The 22,797-nt window shown below is 34.8% G+C and overlaps 3 protein-coding genes across 4 annotated transcripts in view; 2 read left to right on the top strand and 1 right to left on the bottom strand.

Moving 5' to 3' along the window:
• LOC133174979 (inactive rhomboid protein 1-like) overlaps window positions 1-8,511 on the top strand; it is a 28,699-nt gene extending 20,188 nt beyond the window's left edge. The window contains exons 14-16 of the mRNA XM_061310069.1: window positions 4,603-4,703; window positions 5,652-5,805; window positions 6,134-8,511. Of these exons, the coding sequence (XP_061166053.1) occupies window positions 4,603-4,703; window positions 5,652-5,805; window positions 6,134-6,610 (732 nt within the window). The 3' untranslated portion in view covers window positions 6,611-8,511. The remainder of the gene's footprint in view (window positions 1-4,602; window positions 4,704-5,651; window positions 5,806-6,133) is intronic.
• Window positions 8,512-13,499: 4,988 nt separating this feature from the next.
• Window positions 13,500-16,637, top strand: LOC133174994 (tektin-2-like). 2 transcript variants are annotated; one of them, XM_061310087.1, is made up of 6 exons: window positions 13,500-13,614; window positions 14,215-14,632; window positions 14,809-15,023; window positions 15,139-15,361; window positions 15,470-15,693; window positions 15,933-16,637. In XM_061310087.1, exons 2-6 carry the CDS (start codon window positions 14,219-14,221, stop codon window positions 16,123-16,125), a joined length of 1,269 nt encoding a protein of 422 aa, XP_061166071.1. In that variant the 5' UTR covers window positions 13,500-13,614; window positions 14,215-14,218; the 3' UTR covers window positions 16,126-16,637. The 2 variants fall into 2 exon arrangements, with proteins under 2 accessions (XP_061166071.1, XP_061166070.1); XM_061310086.1 differs by having other exon boundaries at window positions 13,502-13,614; window positions 14,215-14,636; window positions 14,813-15,023.
• A 212-nt stretch (window positions 16,638-16,849) lies between these two features.
• Window positions 16,850-22,797, bottom strand: part of LOC133175015 (nucleoprotein TPR-like) — a 62,298-nt gene continuing 56,350 nt past the window's right edge. Inside the window, exon 62 of the mRNA XM_061310110.1 lies at window positions 16,850-18,345. Within this exon, the coding sequence (XP_061166094.1) occupies window positions 18,119-18,345 (227 nt within the window). The 3' untranslated portion in view covers window positions 16,850-18,118. The remainder of the gene's footprint in view (window positions 18,346-22,797) is intronic.

The following is a 22,797-nucleotide window of genomic DNA, read 5'->3' as shown; positions in this document are numbered from 1 at the left end:
ACACTTAGGATATACAGTGTTGTTGGTTTTTAGTGCTTTATATATATATATATATATATATATATATATATATATATATATATATATATATATATATATATATATATATATATATGTACACACACATACATACATACATACATACATATATACATATATATACATACATACATATACATACACATACATTTACAAAAAATCAGCTAAATCATGATAAATATCACTTCTAATCTGACCAGTCTTCCTAAGAACATCATTTTGAATATAAAGCATATATTTCAATCTATGTAGGAGATTTTCCTCAGACAATTTCTCATTTTGTAATCTACATTTCATCTTATATTTATACATAGTGAAGCTAATAAATGCTAACAAATTATTAAAAAGCAAAGTTTTTTCACTACTTTCATTATAAAATCCAAGTACAATTAATTTCCAAGTAATATCAAATTTTAGAAAAAGGCTCACTTTTTAGCTCACCTGAGCCGAAGGCTCAAGTGAGCTTTTCTGATCAAAATTTGTCCGTTTTCTGTCATCGTCGTCTGCGTCGTTGTTGTCGTAAACTTTTCACATTTTCATCTTCTTCTCCAGAACTACTGGGCCAATTTCAATCAAACTTGGCACAAAGTATCCTTGGGTGAAGGGGTTTCAAGTTTGTTCAAATGAAGGGCCACGCCCTCCTCCAAGGGGAGATAATTACAAAATAGCAACAAATTAATGGCATTATTGAAAAATCTTCTTCTCAAGAACCAGTGGGCCAGGAAAGATGAAACTCATGTGGAATTATTGTCAGGTAGTGTAGATTCAAGCTTGTTCAAATCATGACCCCCGGGGATAGGGTGGGGCCACAGTGGACAATCAAAGTTTTACATAGGAATATATAGGAAAAATCTTCAAAAATCTTCTTCTCAAGAACAGCAAAGCTATGATTGGTCATATTTATTTGGAAGCATCCTCAGGTGGTGTAGATTCAAGTTTGTTCAAATCATGACCCCCAGGGGTAGGGTGGGGCCAAAATGGACGATCAATGTTTAACATAGGTGTACATAGGAAAAATCTTCAAAAATCTTCTTCTCAAGAACAGCAAAGCTAAGATTGGTCATATTTATGTGGAAGCATCCTCAGGTGGTGTAGATTCAAGTTTGTACAAATCATGACCCCTGGGGGTAGGGTGGGGCCACATTGGACGATCAAAGTTTTACATAGGAATATATAGGAAAAATCTTCAAAAATCTTCTTCTCAAGAACAGCAAAGCTATGATTGGTCATATTTATATGGAAGCATCCTCAGGTGGTGTAGATTCAAGTTTGTTCAAATCATGACCCCCAGGGGTAGGGTGGGGCCAAAATGGACGATCAATGTTTAACATAGGTGTACATAGGAAAAATCTTCAAAAATCTTCTTCTCAAGAACAGCAAAGCTATGATTGGTCATATTTATTTGGAAGCATCCTCAGGTGGTGTAGATTCAAGTTTGTACAAATCATGACCCCTGGGGGTAGGGTGGGGCCACATTGGACAATGAAAGTTTTACATTAGAATATGTAGGAAAAATCTTCAAAAATCTTCTTCTCAAGAACAGCAAAGCTATGATTGGTCATATTTATGTGGAAGCATCCTCAGGTGGTGTAGATTCAAGTTTGTTCAAATCGTGACCCCCAGGGGTAGGGTGGGGCCAAAATGGACGATCAATGTTTAACATAGGTGTACATAGGAAAAATCTTCAAAAATCTTCTTCTCAAGAACAGCAAAGCTATGATTGGTCATATTTATTTGGAAGCATCCTCAGGTGGTGTAGATTCAAGTTTGTTCAAATTATGACCCCCAGGGGTAGGGTGGGGACAATGGACGATCAAAGTTTTACATAGGAATATATAGGAAAAATCTTCAAAAATCTTCTTCTCAAGAACAGCAAAGCTATGATTGGTCATATTTATGTGGAAGCATCCTCAGGTGGTGTAGATTCAAGTTTGTTCAAATCATGACCCGCGAGGGTAGGGTGAGGCAACAATGTATGATCAAAGTTTTACATAGGAATATATAGGAAAAATCTTTAAAAATCTCAAGAACAGCAAAGCCACGGTTTGTCATATTTATACGGAAGCATCCTCAGATAGAAGTGTAGATTCAAGTTTGTTCAAATCATGACCCCCCCCCCCACTCCCTTTTTAGGGGTAGGTTGGGACCACTTATGCATTTATGCTTTTCAATACTAAACTGATTTTTCCTTTTTTCCTAGCCACAGTGCTCAGGTGAGCGATCTGGCCCTTGGGCATCTTGTTCCCATATGAATTTAATAATTTTACAATCAAACAGGAGATGTTTTGTATCATCTTCAATTTCACAATTTTCACACAAAGGAGAAATATCTTTGTTCCACTTGCTTACAGAAACATTGTTGTTCAAGATACCATGTAATAATTTATAATTAAATTCTGATATTCTCTTCATGTACATATTCGAAATCTTGTTTTTATAAATATTTTTCCATATACAACCATCCTGAACATTGAATATTTTTTTCCATCTGTTTTCAAATAAAGGTTTTGGAAATTTCATACCTATAGAGTAAAAAAAATTGCTTCTTATCTCTCGTATTGATTTTACAAACTGTTTTTTAAATAAAAAATATATGTTTGGTTTTACTTTCACGTATTTAGCATAGGAACAGTCAAAATTTTGTTTATACTCTTTAACAGCTTTTTTAAGCATATAATATTCACGTAATATATTATTTTTTTCGTTTCAATTTGTTAAAAAAATAATTGATATCATACATTTCCCCTGATTCGTCAGATATATCTTTAATATACAAAACACCACTTTGTATCCAATTTCTAAAACACAGGGGTTTTGAATTAAATTGAAAAAGATTATTATTCCATAAAAATTCACTTAAAAATTTGTCTCTCTTTAAATTATTGGCATTTCTTTGCATTTTGCATCTGTTAAATGCTGTAAACACATTGTCGTAAAATTTTTGCAGATTCAACATTTTGAAAAACTCGGATTTGATCAAATTACACTCGCTAGTTTTGAAAATATCAAATACTGAAATATTGTACTGTTGCAGAATATTATTGAGAACTCGGTGTGTAACACTTTCTACATTAACTATTCTGCTAATCCATGATGCCTTTGCAGCATGAAATTTGCTTTCAACATCGACGATTCCGATTCCACCGTTTTCAACATTACCAATAAGAGTATTTCTTTTAATCCTATCTCTTTTTTTCCATATAAAGTTATATATGAGCTTTGAAACATTTTTGAAAAAATCGGCATTTGGATTTTGTAGTATGAAGGCATTATACAATATCTTAGAAATAGCTAATGTGTTTATGATGGTACATTTTCCGAATATTGTTAGATTTCGTCTTCTCCAGACACTTAGTATTTTTTCAAGTTTTTCAAGTTTACTAGCTATGGGTAAATTAAAATGGATGTGTATTTTTACTCTGTACATTGAACCCTGGTAAGGGGACATGGTATTACAGTATTTACTCCCAAGAAATTGATGAAAGTGAGTTAGTGTTGATATTTGACATTACCATGTGTTAACCTATTTTTTGCTGTCAAGACTGTAGAATAATAATATTCATGGACATTTGAAAGATAAATTAGATTTAATATTCATATATAAATATTTACAAAAACTGAGGCATTTATTATTTTCATTTGAGTTTGTTGTATTACACATAACTGAGCTTCTGTCACTAGCATCCACAACTCGAAACAAAATTAATGTCTGGTCTTATAGTAATTATTTTCAACATTCATTGCTTTTCCAGATTATCTTTGTTTGTTTGATGTTAATTATTGTTTAAGTGCAGGTGATAATTAGTTGGTAAGTATTGTCACCTTGTGGTCCTCGTGCAGTGACACTTGTGTAAACCTGGAGCCGTTTCATTGTCAAGTTCAAGTTCATTTATCTAAAATATATGGTACATGAGTACAGCATATAAATTCAGGTCAGAGGTACAAGTATATGATATACTTATTCAGAAAATGAAAGTGAAACAGGACAAAAAAGAAAAAAAAACCCATAAATACATACACATGTAATACAGATAATACATTGTAATAGTATAAATGGGGAAAAAATCATGGAGGACAGACTAAATCATATAGTACAGAGTTTTTTCAGTGTCTTAGCATCTTGTTTTGTCATCAATTGAGAAAATTTAAGTACATTTTGTCCAGATAAAGGTACTAATTCGTCAAGCTTGGGTACACATAGCCACTTTGAGATACCAGGGTAAATAACAACAGAATATGCGTTAATCGAGAGCATTTTGAATTTAAGAGATCAAGGGTTTCGAGAGACTGAGATTTGAGAAGTCCAAAGTAAATTTGCTTTGTTATATAGGAGAAAAAAATTGGGAAGAGAGACTCACTTCCAGAGATGAAGAACTTCTCGAGACCAAAGTTTGAGCCATCAAGAGTTACCTTACTCATTTATTTTACAATGAAGACTGGATGCCAAACATTTTTTACTGCATTTGTTCGTGACAGTTTTAAGATGTTTTTTCCTGTAAGGATTTGATTTTTTAAAAAATACGTTGTTGTATATTTCTTTGATTAGTTTATCTTGTATTATAGGTAAACTGCTTTGAAGAGATTTGTGGTATGATCCCATTTGTGTATGATGATCGGCCTGACCAGTTTGGCAGAATTCTGTCAGCCAATCTACTGCATGCTGGGTAAGATACATCTTACCAATAGTTAAAACATGAAAATAAAGCTGTTTGTTCATAAAATATCATGTACATGTATTTTATACTGTATATGTTTTAAAACGATAAATTATCTAAGAATTGATTATTTATCCATAGATGGGCATTTGCTCAAATTTTTTCAGAAGATAAGTTTAAAGGAAAAGAACAGATTCTGAATCACTTATAAACCATCTCCCACCAAAAATTAGCATTAGTCTACATTTATTTCTCTGACCTTTAACCCAACATATATCTTAAATTCTTGATAAAAAAAATAACAGTACTTTAAAAAAGCAAAGAAAAAAAACAGAAGGGCTTTTTGCTCAAGGTCTAAAACCCCTAAGAATGTAATTCTGTTTCAGTTTACTTCACCTGTAAGTGACCTAGATGTGATTTTTAATTTTGTTCCAGTTTGTTTTACTTGTTGATGATCTTGACATTAGTTTGTTATATTTTGTTTCACCTGTAGGTGACCTAGATGTAATTTTTATGCCCCTATAATCAAGATTCGGAGGCACAAAACAGTAGTTTCTGGTCTGTCTGTCTGTTTGTCAGCGAAACCTTTAACATTGCCCATACCTTTTTAAAAGTTTGTGCTAGGACTTTCAGATTTCACATGTATATTCCTTCTGACTAGGCCTTTTTTTAGGTACCAATATCTTTTAACTTTCGACCTTGACCTTGGAATTTTGTCTGTCTGTTTGTCAGCAAAACCTTTAACATTGCCCATACCTTTTTAACAGTTGGTACTAGGACTTTCATATTTCACATGTATATTTCTTCTGACTAGGCCTTATTTTAGGTACCAACATCTTTTACCTTTCGACCTTGACCTTGGAATTTTACCTACATTTGAAAAACTTTAACCATAGGCATGAGCTGCTGTATGGGGGGCATGAGTATTTTACTAATACGTTGTTAATTTTGTTTCAGTCTGTTTCATCTGTTAGTGACCTGGATTTTCCAGTTATGGATTATGAGGCGTATTGAGCAGATGATTGGCTGGATCAGAATGATGATTATCTACGTCAGTAGTGGCTGTGCGGGAACATTAGCCAGTGCCATACTCACACCGTACCAGGTAGAGGTAGGTAAATAAGTGCTCAGGATTATCAGTTTTTAGGTACATTATTTCTTTTCATGCTTCTTTCCTTGCATATCTAATTGTTAATCTTATCTAATTACACGACAGCATTCAGATAGATCTGCAATAATCTTTAATATTGAGAAATGCTTTGATTACATTTACCTTTTTTATACATTTAACATGACAATAGGAAATATAGGGTTAAACAATATATATTTGTTTAGGTGTGAAATTATTTTGAAATATGACAATGGTATATGTTTGTACATTTATATTTTTCCATTATGAGAACCTCAGTGATCAAAGATACTGTGGAATTTTTCTGCAGGTGGGTCCCTCTGGAGCTCAGTTTGGTATCTTGGCCTGTATGTATGTAGATATCGTCAACCAAATACTTGTCAACAAGTTTTCAAATGAAGACAAATCATCAGAAAATCGAAGCCTTTGCTTTAACTTAGTTGCTTTTAGTGCAATACTACTCGTCCTCTTCTTCTTGGGAGTCTTCCCGTGGATGGACAACTGGTCCCACATTTTCGGCTTTATCTTTGGACTGTTTATCTCCCTGGTTGTGATGAAGGAGACGGATGTTAAAGAGAAGGGAATAACGCGCGTCCACGTAGTCATTACGTTTGGGATTTTGTCCCTGGCCTTGTTTCTATTCCTCATCATTATGTTCTATGCTGCCCCTCTGACAGAGAGCACCTGGTTACAATACATCAATTGTATTCCCTTCTCAGACACCTTCTGTAAAAACATGGATGTCACTATTAATAGGGGATCAACATATTCAAAATATGTTAAGTAAATCTGGTTGTATTTTTTGATTTTTAATGCAGCAATGAATTATTGTTTTCTTAAAGAAAATGAATGTTTATATTGTCGAGGAGAGCAGCATGAGATAGGATTGTATTAAGCCTTTTTATCAGAATTTTCTTTATTTAAAGTATTTAAAGCATAATAGCAAACATATTACATGTATGTATGAATTTCATGAACTCAGGTGGTTTTGGTGCCCAGAAATTAAATAGACAGCAAAACAAAGAGGTTTTCCTCATGATACTGGTGCAGAATGTATAGAGTGTTATTACTGTCAATCCTTGTTAATCCTGGCACTCGTGTTCCCAAGAAAATCATCCAGATTAATAAAGCATCTGGTTTACTGAAACAATAATAAGTATATATAATTATAAATTCTGTTTGACAGAAACATCATGGATCTTTGGCATCTGAATTAAGGAAGCTCCACTGATACACTTTTGATATTGTAGAAAGATAGATTAACCTTTAGCTGAGTAGATAAAAAGGACACTGCTTTTAACTTCTATAAACACAGAAAAATTGCAAAGGTTTTTTTTTAACAAAACCTCTCCATTGGAGTTCATTTTGCTTTTATGAATAAAAGTTATGATATCCATACACCTTACAATAGGAATTCTTATCCATTGTGTGTGTATATTTATCACTTGCATGTAGATTTTGCTTGCTATTGCGGTAATTGATACCTTATTTTATGTTGAACAGTTAGATTGGTGCATTGTATGTATATGTTAATACATGTAAATTAAATAAATTCTTGTTAACCTTTGTTTAAGGCCAACCTTGATTGATAATCATTGAAGATAGCAATAAAAAAAAACTGTGATTAGCATTACATGAACATTGTGAAGATTTTTTTCCTCAGCTTTAATTTTGATTGATTAAATTCACTGTACTCTGAAATACCTCATGTTTACCAAGATTTTCCTTTGGTTTGAATATTACAGAGCACTTGCAATTTTTCTTGATCATGTCCCATACCCATTTTATACCTACAACTGTATATAGTGTAGTTTAAGAATTCTTTATATTGAGTTTACTTTTTTAATGTATTTTATCAAATTTACAGTGTGATTTCATTAATTTTTTACTTACTCATACATCCTCTCTAATTTCATGTCTATTAAACCCCTGATATTTGCTCAATGTTCTGTTTTTCTTCCTACGAACCACACATAGTCATTTTTTCCCTAATGTTTACGTACGTTGATGTACATACAGTATTTCTAAATACATGTCATCATGGTGAAGAACAGAAAAATTTGGTCAGGTTTGCATGTTAATGGGTTGCATTTACATTTTATTTAGTGAGGTATTTTACCTTTTCTTTGTTTATTGTTACAAATAGTGTTGTAAGTCATTTTGACACATATATTTTACTTCAAGGTTAGTGGCACTGGATTCTATTCAGAGCATGTGTATTTAATTAATACATGAATACTATTGATACATGTATGTAGTTAGTAAAATGTACATCATATCAGTAGTTAGAAAGACAGTAGGCGCTTCCATTAACACGCTGGAAATGAAACTGGCCTCGAGACCATTAACTGAGAACAGGCTTAAGTCAAAATTTTGATTTTGAAAATCTTGAGTTTTATTTAATATGTGTGCTTAAAAATTTGCAGTTTTGCATAATATTCTAATTTTAACATATGATGAAAATTTTATTTTCTTATCAAAATTATTTCAAAAGTTATATTGATTTGAAATTTTGACTTAAGTCTATTCTCCGTTTATGGTCTTGGGGCCAGGTCAGCTTTTTTTTTTTTTTTATTATTATACTAGTACCAAGATAATAAATCTAGTACATGTAATGTCTATTCTTGCAATTCGGAAAATGAAATGAATGAGTTTTTAGTTTTCTTAGAAATAAAAAACACAAAAACAACATTATACTCCTTGTACATTGTATTTTATGTTGTATCTGGACACCAGATATGAATTAATACTGAGGAAATCATTCAAAATAATGCACTGTTTCAAGTAAAATGAACAAAAAATTGAAGGGCTGGTAAGGTTGAACCCTGGCAGAATTACAATCAATGATATGTGTTTTATTCTCAATTCTTTACCCTGATTTTGCACAGTCTGCTTTAATCATTCATGACATGTCACAAGCTCGTGAATTTTTCCAGCCAACTCGTGCCAATATTCACCACTATAAGTTCAATAACCCTATAATGCATGTACTATGTATGTGATGATGAACCACAACCTTTACCAACGGCATATTACAAACTATCAGTACCATATTGAGGCTTATACGGAATGCTGATAATGATGAACCACAACCTTTACCAACGGCATATTACAAACTATCAGTACCATATTGAGGCTTATACGGAATGCTGATAATGATGAACCACAACCATTACTAACGGCGTATTACAAACTATCAGTACCATATTGAGGCTTATACGGAATGCTGATAATGATGAACCACAACCATTACTAACGGCGTATTACAAACTATCAGTACCATATTGAGGCTTATACGGAATGCTGATAATGATGAACCACAACCATTACTAACGGCATATTACAAACGAATGTCAGACACTTCGGCCCAACGACACCTCGGCCCAACGACATCTCGGCCCATTGACACCTCGGCCCCAACGGGTCGGCCCAAGATTTGAGACACCTCGGCTCACGTAAAAGACACTTCGGCACAAACAAAAATGTATTATTTTAAACATATTTATTTGATATTTTCTTAAGTATTTTATTATTATAGGGACTATATGCGACGGATTATATTATTATATATATCCATGAAATAAAAAAGAAAATAATTGAATAATCTTCCGAGAGTAAGTTGACGGTAATTAAAAAAAAAAAAATTGTCTATCACATTGTGCTAATCGTTAAACAAACAAGAAGACGCAGCGCATCCTTCGAAGTCTCAAGCGTGTGTCATATGGGGTGGTGACAATGAGGAGTTAATTACGAGCAGGCTAATTAATCCAATTGTTGGGTACAAACCACATATCTTCCTTGGTTGATTTAGGGAAATATATCCATTATGCTCTAATATTACGCAAAGATCTATCAGGTTAACGTAACTTCTATATCTGTGTATGGTTAAGTTGAGTTTATAAATTAAAAAAAAAAAAGAATCAATTAAGACATCTTATTGATCAGGACAGAATACCTAAGGACATATGCTACTGTGCACTGGTTTATAAATATAATTATTATATATAGTTAAGTGTACAATACGCCCCTACTACAAAGTGATTTTTAAGTAAAAGAATTCTAAATATTATGAAATGAATAAAGTTGCATTTTCATAAGCAACAAAATAAATAAATAAATAGATCTCCTATCTCCCACTCAATAAATACAGCAGCTGACATCTATGCTGTCGTTCGTTCAAAAATTCTGAAATTATTTGCCCGTTTATCGTATACATATCGTCATTATAAACATACATACATTTATATTACCATAGTGAATACAGATAATTATTCTAAAAAAAAAATTCCTTGGGCCGAGGTGTCTTTAGTATGGGCCGAGGTGTCAATAATTTTGGGCCGACCTGTCAGGACCGAGGTGTCAAGCGCGACGGGCCGAGGTGTCGTTGGGCCGAGGTGTCTGTCTACCATTACAAACTATCGGTACCATATTGAGGCTTATACGGAATGCTGATAATGATGAACCACAACCATTACTAACGACATATTACAAACTATCGGTACCATATTGAGGCTTATACGGAATGCTGATAATGATGAACCACAACCTTTACTAACGGCATATTACAAACTATCAGTACCATATTGAGGCTTATACGGAATGCTGATAATGATGAACCACAACCATTACTAACAGCATATTACAAACTATCAGTACCATATTGAGGCTTATACGGAATGCTGATAATGATGAACCACAACCATTACTAACGGCATATTACAAACTATCGGTACCATATTGAGGCTTATACGGAATGCTGATAATGATGAACCACAACCATTACTAACGGCATATTACAAACTATCGGTACCATATTGAGGCTTATACGGAATGCTGATAATGATGAACCACAACCATTACTAACGGCATATTACAAACTATCAGTACCATATTGAGGCTTATACGGAATGCTGATAATGATGAACCACAACCATTACTAACGGCATATTACAAACTATCGGTACCATATTGAGGCTTATACGGAATGCTGATAATGATGAACCACAACCATTACTAATGGCATATTACAAACTATCGGTACCATATTGAGGCTTATACGGAATGCTGATAATGATGAACCACAACCATTACTAACAGCATATTACAAACTATCAGTACCATATTGAGGCTTATACGGAATGCTGATAATGATGAACCACAACCATTACTAACGGCATATTACAAACTATCAGTACCATATTGAGGCTTATACGGAATGCTGATAGTCTTTATTGCATGTATAACGATTTCGGTTTTTTAATGCTTTACGTAGTTTCTTTTCAGCAATTAATAAGGTGTAAATCTCACATCAAGTAATATTTTTCAATGAAAAATTATGTAAAAGAAAGGAAAATTCTGTGCAAGTATTGAATCCAAACGAATGAATCTGGACGATCACTTTTCATCAGTCAGAATTACACTTACTTATACATCTCACTTAATATAGAAATGCATTGTATTTGCATTTTTAAACTAGTATTTTGTGTATGACATTCCAATGGATGGACTACGTTTTCAGGAAAGACTGTTACTGGACATGTGTAATTCAATGTTTTTGTTAACCCAGGTGTATGCATCTATCTATGAATAGGTAGAGGATACAATTACTTCCTATAAAATGGAGCGAGGACCCATCATCCATGCCAAGAAAAGGTACGCATTCTAGTTTTAGAGCGAACTCAATAAAAGCGGAATTAGCGTTAATCTGTGATTTTTCCCCAGGGAGATGTGTGCGAGGCAATTAATGTCAGCAGTTTTGAGGGAAGGATCTTAAGTTTTACTGGTTTGAAATTAAAGCTAGAATACTTACTATTTAGAAGCCTTTGCACTTTTTTCCTGTTGTTTTTTTTTTTAAAGGGGGGGGGGCGATTTTCCATGCAAATCATATGCAGTTAAAAAAGAAAAAAAAAGAAGAAAAAGAAAGTGAAATAAATTGTAGTGAACTAATTAATTGTTCAGTAAAAATTAGACGCCTTTCAAATTTTTCAGTGTTTATATATCAAAATATTTTTTTCCTAGTATAAATTAACATCGGGCACGATGAACTTGGTTGTTGTGGAAGTCTCGCGCCTTATTAAGGTATCATACCGGTAATTGACCAATGAAAATGAACTTAGTCAATTGTAGTTCCATACATATAAAATTATTTTTTCCTTTTGATTTTTTTTTTTAAATTTCCTTCCAGTCTATTTTTACAATTTTGGTGCCTGTGTCTAGTGCATTTTACATATTTTGTAAATAAATTAAGGTTTTTGACAGGAACTATTTTTTTTTCAGGGCATAGGAGGCTACTTCCTGGGGTAGAAGTTTATTTTTTCTTTGACTAAGAAAACGGAAAACTTAGGATCCACCCCCTCAAATCTGCTGCCGTTAATTGTCTCGCCAGCGTTAGGGGAATATGGGTGATTTGCATCAATTACACTTTTATTGACTCCATCGCTGTGGAAAAATGGACGGGATTTCTTGGCATGAATGGAAAGATAATGTGTTTAGAGAGCGTGGATATGGTCAACTTTGCTAATATATTTTGGAGCGGCATGCTATTTTATCGATAAATAAAGCAGGAAATTATTTAGCATATTGCATAGATTTTACAACAAATATATGTTTAATATGTGATAAACTACAGAAAAATTGGTTTTGGTTAAATATTATTAATCTTATTTTTTCTCTCTCTCTTTTCTCCTGCTTTTAACCAATTAACGAATTTCGGTGGTAGAATTTAAAAATTTCTGCTTAATAAAATTAATGCACACATGGCCGTAGGAACCGGGGGGGGGGGCACGGGGGCGTGCCCCCAATAATTTTGCCGATATATAAAATACTATAGAAAAACATAGCTACTATATGCTTGTGCCCCCTCAATAATAACGTGTGATGACCTTTGTTTTTGGTGCGTCAAGGAATTTTGGTAGTTGATAGCCCCCCCCCAACTTAAAATGTATGGTTTTCCCCCTCAAAGTGACACAATTTTACCTTTCTATGTCTTTCAGACTGTCGGGCACTGGTCCATGTTCCGATTAATCTTGGATTTGTGCATATAGACAAGTATATATACTGATAAAATATCAGAGAGACGGTGCATGTTATTGGTCATCTCTCTGATCAGGCATATGAAAAGTCTTCAGGCGATGGCGCATGTTAATTACATTATATATCATACTATAATTTTTATTTTAAGGAGTTTATAAAAAATACTTTTTGCAAAATAAATATATGAAATTTACTTGTAAATTAAAACGCTGATGGTGTAATTTCACTTTAACACGTGCCCTGTGTTTTGTGTTTCATTTTACACAAAACGAATGATTTAGATAGTTTAACATGATATAAAAAATTAAGTATCAATGGTAAAGTCTCTTTTGTGCTAGGCCCATCTGTTTCTTTTCCGAGTGGGGGGGGGGGGGGTGAATATTCTTTCTATTTATAAATATCCCATAAAGTATTACATTATACAGAGATGAAAGCATCAGTTTAAATGTGTTAATGTAAACAACATATACCCCAATATTTGAATTTAAACCCCTTTCATTAATAACAGATTGATAGGCCATAGATCCGCCCTATATTATGATTAGACTGCCATCTAGTGAGCGATACTACTGTTGTTATGACGACATTCAGTGGTAAAGTTAAAACTGCTGCGATTGGGTCTTGGCGAAAGGGTCAACCAATTGTTTTGGGCGTACCATTTGTCATTGGTAGGTGTTTAGATAGCAACCATCTGAAGTACTAAGGGAAATTAGGGCCGTATCAACAAGGAGACTTTCTAACCGTTGGACGTGTAATAAGGTAGGAAAGTGTGATTTTGCACTGAGTATGAGATAATAGAAGCCTCCAGTAGTTCATAAACATTTGATTTAGCATATATATTCTATAGTTATCAATTAAGTCGCATACACGTTTTATATTTCATGATCGCATATGTTGACGAATCCCCATTCTGAATGATTGTATACTTAAATCATAATTGGCCATGTTGGCCAAATCAAATGATATTCATTTATTTAATGATTTTACCAAACATGGCATACAATCATTATTTATATCATGGGTACATTGTGTATTCTACTTTTGGAGCATAGTTTAAAGCATTCGTGTAAATATTCAGTGTCCTAGCTTGGACAACACTGTATGGTTACTCAATTGTTAACAATGGATTTGTTTCACAAAATGTATATAATTAAAATGTTATATATGATACAGGCCCCAATACATGTACAGTACTGACTTCTTTCTACAAAGGAACTGACATGACATCACAGACACTGAAGTTAATGTAAATATTGTATATGTGTATGTATACATGCACATCTTAAATATTTACGTCAACTTCCAGTGCTTATGTCTGTCGTGATGAATTCAAATCTTTATTCTTAATTTATTTAATAGAAAAATGGCTACAGCACTTCGTCCAACCACGAGACACCAGCCACCTGACTGGTTCACAAGTAACTACACCATCTCCACAAATGCCGAGAGGCAGAGAGATGCCTCTCATCAAGTTCGCCAGGAGAGTCGATTTCTCAGAAACGAGACAGACAACCAAACAAAGTGGGACCAGCACTCCAACAATGTCCGTCTGGCAGACAGAGTAGACAATATCAGACAGTGGAAGGAAATCCTAGAAAAAACACTAGCCGATATTGACAAGGAGATTGCTGATTTGTCTGATGCCAAGGAGCTCACAGAACAAGCTCTGGAAGCCAAGAACCTTCCACTTGATGTTGCCATTGAATGCCTGACACTCAGAGAGGGACGTCAAGGTATTGACGTTGTACAGGATGAGGCAGAGAACCAGCTACACAAGGCAAGTTAAAGTTCAGTTCTGTGATTAATATAATTACATTCTTTATATGCAAATGCTGAATTCTTACATTGGCCCAATTATTTACAATTCAACACAAATGTAGGTCATGTACCATAAAAACTTGTACTAAAGTGACTATCATTCTGAAAATTTTCTACTTGAAATTTTGTTACCAGGAAGTAGAGGTTATTGAAGGAATCAAAAAGGCTCTTCAGCAGAAAATTGGAGATTCATTTGAGCAGCTCTGCCTTCTTCAAGAGGCCAGACAGCAGCTCCAGGCTGACTTACAGGATAAGAATTTAGCCCTAGGAATAGATGTAGATCAGTACAATCTCACTGACAGGTCACCCAACATCAGCTTCAAACCCGATTCCTTAAGGGTACCCAAAGGGTATGGATATTACTCTCCGTCATTCCTACTTGATTGTTTTTAAAAAAGTTGATAATGCAATACAACAAAGCCTGTGCATGATTTTCATGCATGTGTATTAATTTTGTTTTGACAGAAGCACCACTCCTCAGCAGTGGGAAGACTTCAGTCGATACAACAAAGAGAGGGCGGAGGCAGAAATGAAGGCATCCACCCGCCTCAGGGAGGCTATCCATCACACCCTTCAGCAGTGTGCCAATGATCTGGAGGCTCAGAGAATCGCCACAGAGTATGCATACAGAAAAAGGATCCACGAATTTGAGAGAGCCAAGGGCGAGTTGGAATGGCAAAAGAAAAATGTAAGAAGTTCAAAAATTTAAAACTACCAGTAATTTCTTTGAACAGAACAATAATATAATGAATACCCATGTACATTAATATATGCAATTTTCACACACTTTTTATAGACCGAGGAAGAAATTGCAGAGCTGGAGAATGACATCAGAGGAATTGAGGAGAAAATCCGAGCAAAGATTGCCCCTATGAAGCTTGCTCAGACTCGCTTGGAAAATCGTACATACAGGCCTAATGTTGAGCTTTGTAGGGATGCCTCTCAGTATGGTCTTACAGATGAAGTTAAGCAGCTTGAAGCCACAAAGAGGGCTTTAGAGGAGAAATGTAAACAGGCCAAGTAAGTAAAGCATCCAAGTTGACCATCAAATTATGGTAGAGTCTGCTACATCTCATACATTATTAGCCCCCGTCAGCTTATATTTAATGTTCCCTTGACTGTACGAATAAAACTTTCAAAATTTAGCATTTTTTTTTTTTCAATAAAGTATGTACAGGATTTAAGGGATATAGACGTATTTTGTATCATTTTGGTAAGTGGTAAAACAGATTCTCATTCAAGTTCCTTCCTTTTCACAGACATGCCTTGGATGGACTAGAACAAAACCTACACAGGATAAATGATGATCTTGCTCAGAAAATTAATTCACTCAATTTGGACAATAAATGCATGGATGTTCGTAAAAAGCTTCAGATCCGCCCCCAGACTGCTCTAGAGAGGAATTTAACCCTAACTGGAATTCAGAGGGAAAAGTCACACGTCTTGGCATAATTTTCGGGAAAATCCAAGTGCATTTTTTACAATATGAATCTAGGTCAAGCATGTTTTACGCTATCAGTATTTTAAGACAAATATCATGTGATCATGGAATTTAAACTATTGGACAGTTTATTGCATTGAATTATTTATATATTAAAATGATTTATGGGATACAAGTATTGAAGATATAAAGTTGAACAACTTTTCTGTGTTTGTCCTGATCTTCACTTTTACTGGGTGCACTCTCTTTATATACATTTGACACGTCTTTCATTATTGTTATTACTGCATTACCAAAAATTAAGCAAATCTTTGGTAAAGCTCATATAATACATTTTCTGCCCAATCTACTGTGTGTTTAGTTACTTGTGTCTGACGAGGCTGGAAAAGTGTGCATGTGAAATATTTACAAGTCATTTTGCATAGAAAGCAAATACCTGTATTACAGTGTTTCAGTGGTTTATCTTTGGTAGTGCTTTATAGGTGATGTTGTACATAACAGAAAATAAAAGTGTAAATCATCAGTTTTAAATTTGTACTTTATCTCCAATTCAGTGACAAAAACTTTGCCCTAAAAAGCTCCCCCAGTCTGGCCCAATCCCTTTTACGGGTATCATGCCTTTTAGAAATGGGTGGGGAAAAATTGTCCACAATTGTAATAATGCAAGATGTCATTCTTATCCTATAAATAGTACAGGTGCCTCTGTCATTGTATGAAATGGAAACAAATCAGGAGCTGGTTTTTGATATTTATTTTTTAACAACATACTCACGGTCTTAGACTGCACACATCACTGAACACAACAAAATTTTCATCTGGATGATAATTTTTTATTTTTTGTAGCACTTTAAATAATTTCAATCCATACACATGCACAGATCCAGAAGGGGGGGGGGGGGGGGGGTCAGGTCTTGACACCCACCCAGTCCAGATTTTCACAGAACAAGGTACAGTTTCAATACAAATCTGGCCCTGTATTTATCTAAAATATGAAAGAAATTAAAATTCATGCTTTCTGAAATGTTAAAACCCCATGCACTATGATCAAACAAATCATTTTTCTTATTTGACTTCCTAAATTGTTAAGTGACATCATAAACTTGGACATTTTCCTGTATTTTCTTAAAAAGTTGCAGAAGACATCAATTTTCAATGAAATTTTCTTTTAGATAATAAAGACCACATGCATCGCCCCTAAAGATTTTGAGAATTTTGATTTTTCAAAGAATTTTACACAACATATCTGAATATTGAAGTGGGTGATGGCTGTGGACACTATTTTTTTCAAGGAATATACCCCCTGAAAAAAGTCATTTTGAGGCTTTTTCTGCTTAAAAATTAGAAAAATACAATGTACAAAAGTAATGACTTCATATTTGTAGAATGGTCCTCTTTAATGCCATATTCTTTCATGAATTATCACACTCATATACTCTCAAAACTTTTTGAAAACATTAAATTTTTAGGGCACAATAAAGCCAAAACCATACCTTCTTCTTTGTGTAATAAAGTAAGGAAAAGATTACCTTGGACCCTCCACTCCTAGAAAACATTGCTTGACCCCAGTTAAATAGTAAGGAGAGTCAATGATATATATATATGAAGGAAAGAAACTTTTTATTAGTGGGTATGACCCCCCCCCCCCCCCCTTTCCGATCCACACATGCATACATGTATATGGATCTCATACAGTCTTTAACAAAAACTTTTTCTTCTTCAATCTTCTATCAAGTCAGCTCAGGCCATTTATTAAAGCTTAAGTCACATGTACAACAGAATAACAAACGACATGATTACTGCTATGGAATTACAGTTGGTGATCAGTGTACCTTGAGAAACATGAACACATTTTCCTCATGATCAGATTCTGTTTGATGTTCGTAAATGACATTTACTTTTTCCAAAAACAAAGAACATGTCATACACATGATTACATTAACAGCCTGTCTCAGTTTACAGAAATTGTCTCCAATCATCAGATTTCCCCTTGCCTTGACCTCCTGATCAGAACATGTTTGGTGATCTGTAGGCCCCTCCTCGGTTACCTCTGCCAGTCCCCCTTGCTCTCTGTATTGCACCCCGTCCCCTCTGGAACATGCCCCCACGATTCCCCCTATTCTGTAGCTGGCCCCTCTGTGGGGTCCCACGAGTACTGATGGGGCGACCCCTTGTCTGCTGGCCAGAGGATGTAGGAGATCCCTCCCATACAATAGGCTGGATCTTTGGCTTTTCTAAAAAAGAAACAAACACAGATTCAAAGAATTATCTATGGTCTTAATTGATGAAAGTTAAAAAACTTTATAATCTTAAGAGATAAACAATTTAAAAAAATATGCTGTATAACAATCTAAAATTACAGATTTTTATAGAAAAAAAAGTAGTACATGTACCACTACTCTAATGAACTGAAACTGAGAGAAAAATAAAGCAGGGAGCCCTTGCAAGTAATGCCACTCATAATGTATGTAACCTTACTAAACCAATTTATCAATGCATGCACATTTCTTGTGCAGAACTGAAGTTAACAAAGAAAATGAAGAAATGTCCAAAAAAAAACAAAAAACAACCAAACAAGAGGCCCATGGGCCACATCGCTCACCTGAGCACATTGGTTAGGCAAAAGTACAAATCAGTTCAGTATTGAAAAGATTACCTTGGGGGGGGCGGGGGGGGGCTTGAATTTTAAACAACCGGAACCTTCCATGTCAATTTAACAAATGGCTTTGTTGTACTTGAAAAGATTTTTTTTAAAAATTCCCATATATTCCTTTGTAAAAATTTGATCCCCCATTGTGGCTCCTCCCTATCCCAGGGGTCATCATTTGAACAAACTTGAATCTACACTACCTGAGGATGCTTCCATATCAATATGACTAAACATAGTTTTTCTGTTCTTGAGAAGAAATATTTCTTCTATATGTTCTTATGTAAAACTTTCGATCCCCCATTGGGCTCCACCCTACCCCTGCAAAGGCGGATCCAGGGCCGGCAAGCCGGGCGTGCGCCCCCCGTTTTAATTTTTTTATATAGAACTTATATGTCCATTATCCTAAAATCAAGGAAAAAACATCTCTTCTTTGTAAGAATTCATCAGCTTCCCGGACCCCCACCAGGGCCTTGCTCTAGACCCACTGGAGGCTTCAATGCAGCCCCCAGACCCAATGCCTCTACTGCCCCCCCCCCCTTTTATGAAATTCCTGGATACACCACTGCCCCGGGGGTCATCATTTGAACAAAATTGAATTTACACTACCTGAGGATGCTTCCATATCAAAATGACTTAACATGATTTTCAGTTCTTGATAAGAAGATATTTTCCTAAATGTTCCTATGTAAAATTTTCAATCCCCCATTGGGCCCCACCCTACCCCCCGGGGGTCATCATTTGAACAAAATTGAATTTACACTATACCTAAGGATGCTTCCTTATCAAAATGACTTATGATCATGGCTTTGTAGTTCTTCAGAAGAAGATATTTTCCTAGATATTTCTATTTAAGACTTTGATCCTCCATTGTTGCCCCATCCTACCCCCCAGGGGTCATGATTTGAACAATACAATCTACACTACCTGAGGATGCTTCCACATAAATATGATCAATCAGGGCTTTGCTGTTCTTGAGAGGAAGATTTTTAAAGGTTTTTCCTATATATTTCTATGTAAAAATTTGATCCTCCATTGTTGCCCCACCCTACCCCCAGGGGTCATAATTTGAATAAATTTGAATCTACACTACCTGAGGATGCTTCCATATAAAATTAAATATGACCAATCAGGGCTTTCCTGTTCCTGAGAAGAAGATTTTTTAAAGATTTTTCCTAAATATATCAATGTTAAATTTTGATAGTCCATTGTGGCCCCGCCCTACCCCCGGGGGTCATAATTTGAACAAATTTGAATCTACACTACCTGAGGATGCTTCCATATAAAATTTAACTCATCATGGCTTTGCTGTTCTTGAGAAGAAGACTTTTAAAGATTTTTCCTTTATATTTCTAAGTAAAACTTTGATCCTCCATTGTGGCCCCACCCTATCCCCGGGGGTCATAATTTGAACAAATTTGAATCTACACTACCTGAGGATGCTTCCATAAAAATATGACTCATCATGGCTTTGCTGTTCTTGAGAAGAAGATTTTTAAAGGTTTTTCCTATATATTTCTATGTAAAACTTTGATCCTCCATTGTGGCCCCACCCTACCCCCGGGGGTCATGATTTGAACAAACTTGAATCTACACTACCTGAGGATGCTTCCACATGAGTTTCATCTTTCCTGGCCCTGTGGTTCTTGAGAAGAAGATTTTTAAAAGATGCTATTAATTTTTCACAAATTCTCTATTATCTCCCCTTGAAAGAGAGCGTGGCCCTTCATTTGAACAAATTTGAATCCCCTTTACCCATGGATGCTTTGTGGCAAGTTTGGTTGAAATTGGCCCAGTAGTTCTGGAGAAGAAGATGAAAATGTGAAAAGTTTACTACAACAACGCCAACAACAACGACGACAGACAACGGACAAATTTCGATCAGAAAAGCTCACTTGAGCCTTCGGCTCAGGTGAGCTAAAAACAGAAAACAAACAAGAGGCCCAAGGGCCCTAATGGTCACCTTAGTATAATACAACAATTTAGAGGATCCATAAAGTATAAAATAAACTTATAGATGAAGCTTTATTGCCCAAAAGCAAGAGAAATAGGATGATCAGGATCAATGAAATAATTAGTCAAGTATTCAGTAACAACACATGAATTAAGTTCTAATCTATCCCCCATTTATCACTATTGCAATGCAGACAATTAACTACATGTATTACATGTAGTTCAATCTTCTATACCACTTTTAATTCCATGTTGTGACCTCTAACATTGGCCACTCTTGGTCTTTGAAGAACAATTAACGATATAAGTTATTTTTGTCTCATTTTGATTTATTTATTATTTACAAGTCTACCTGATCATTAAAACGGTGAAAGTAATTTTTGCATTATACAATATCATTTTTTGCATAATTATCTTAGTCAATGGACTTTCAAATACATTATTTACAGTGATTAATTATCAAAAGTGAATGGCAAAGGGGAATAACTTCTCTCAGTAGAATGCAAATTAATAGAGCGCTGGCCAGGACCAGAACACTTGACCAAATGGTCCTGATGTTCAAAAATCTGGTAAAAACATCCTTGCTTATTAAAACATTTATTCTGTTTGCCTTCGATTTGCCAAGGAGCAGAGAAGATTTTCAAAGAAATAATGCATTTTCACTACAGATTCAACACAGCCCTATTCTAACACTAAAACCCATGTCCCAGGGTCATGATATTCACAAATTTGGTAGAGGTATCGTCATTATCAAAACTATGCACTCAGTTGAAGATTTTCAAAGAATTAACACATTTTCACTATATCATCAATATAGTCCCCCCCCCCCCCCACCTTGCGAAACACCAAAACCTGGGGTCACAAGTTTTTAAAAAAATTGTAAGAAGCACATTTGTTCAACATAACTATGCACTTTATTTATTTGCTCAACAATAAGGGACAGACAGGATTATTTGACCGAAATAATGCATTTTCACTATATTATCAAAGAAATTATGCTTTTTCACTATGTTATCAATAGAGCCCCCCCCCCCCCCCCCCAAAAAAAAATCAAAAGCCTGAAAGGCTTCAATGACGTCGAACAAGAAAAATAATTTCAAAAGAATCTGAAGATAGCAATAGGTCGAGTGAGTGACTCAGGTGACATAATAATAATAATAAAAAAATAGTTTTAAACAAAATGTCACAATTACAGTCGGGGGCCTTATGTCATGGTCCGAATGGAGCAGGGTTCGAATTGACCAGACACCGTCGAACATGTTCATGCTAAATATCAAACTACTATCTTTTCAGTCAATTGAAGAACTATGAAGGACTTCATGAATTTATATATTATTCTTTCTAATTGCCAATGTCAAAGCGTTGTTTTGGTGATTGCATCTAAACTACAACCATGACTCTGCTCTGTTACAAGTACGATCGAGTTACGATAGGGGGTGGTATATTGGAGGAAATTGAGAAATACAGTAATACTGGTCAACATCATCGGTTTTTAGGATAAAGTTGGTCAGAAGATTGTAAAAGTAAAGCTAAGATTTACAAATTCAATCTTTTCAGTCTTATAGTATTCGTGTTTATGTAATTTTGTAAATTATTTTACCGCCTGTTGGGTTGTTTGTGTTCCACGGTTATCGTTCCAAAATGTTATTCATGTCATTCGACGCACCTTTCTGTAGAAATTCATCCGCAACAACCATCATGTTTTTATTGTGTGAAAATAAAACATAATATCGTTGTTTTGTAAAAGAATTAATTGTAGATACAATTGATGCAATTTCATTTTCAAGCTATAATTATTCATTGTGAGCGTTTTAAAAGAAATTGGTTTATAGCTATTGCTATTTTCTATTGCGGATGCATCCACTGACACATTCGGTCGCGTACATCCCTTGGCGATTTCACTTGGCCGATCGCTAGATGACGTTCGAGCTCCAAGAGCTCGACGTCATAAAAACCTGGGGCCATGAATTTCAATTTTTGAAAAGGCATCACAGCTGATTATAATCATGCATTTAGTTTGTTTAAATAATACCCAGGAGCAGAGAAGAAGATTTTCAAAGAATTAATGCATTTTTACTATATAATC

The sequence above is a fragment of the Saccostrea echinata genome, unplaced genomic scaffold, assembly GCF_033153115.1.
Source record: "Saccostrea echinata isolate AGI-Se365-2 ecotype Australia unplaced genomic scaffold, CSIRO_AGI_Sech_v1 ptg000060l, whole genome shotgun sequence".
NCBI classification, from domain to species: domain Eukaryota; kingdom Metazoa; phylum Mollusca; class Bivalvia; order Ostreida; family Ostreidae; genus Saccostrea; species Saccostrea echinata.
This window is presented reverse-complemented; position numbering and strand designations above follow the sequence as displayed.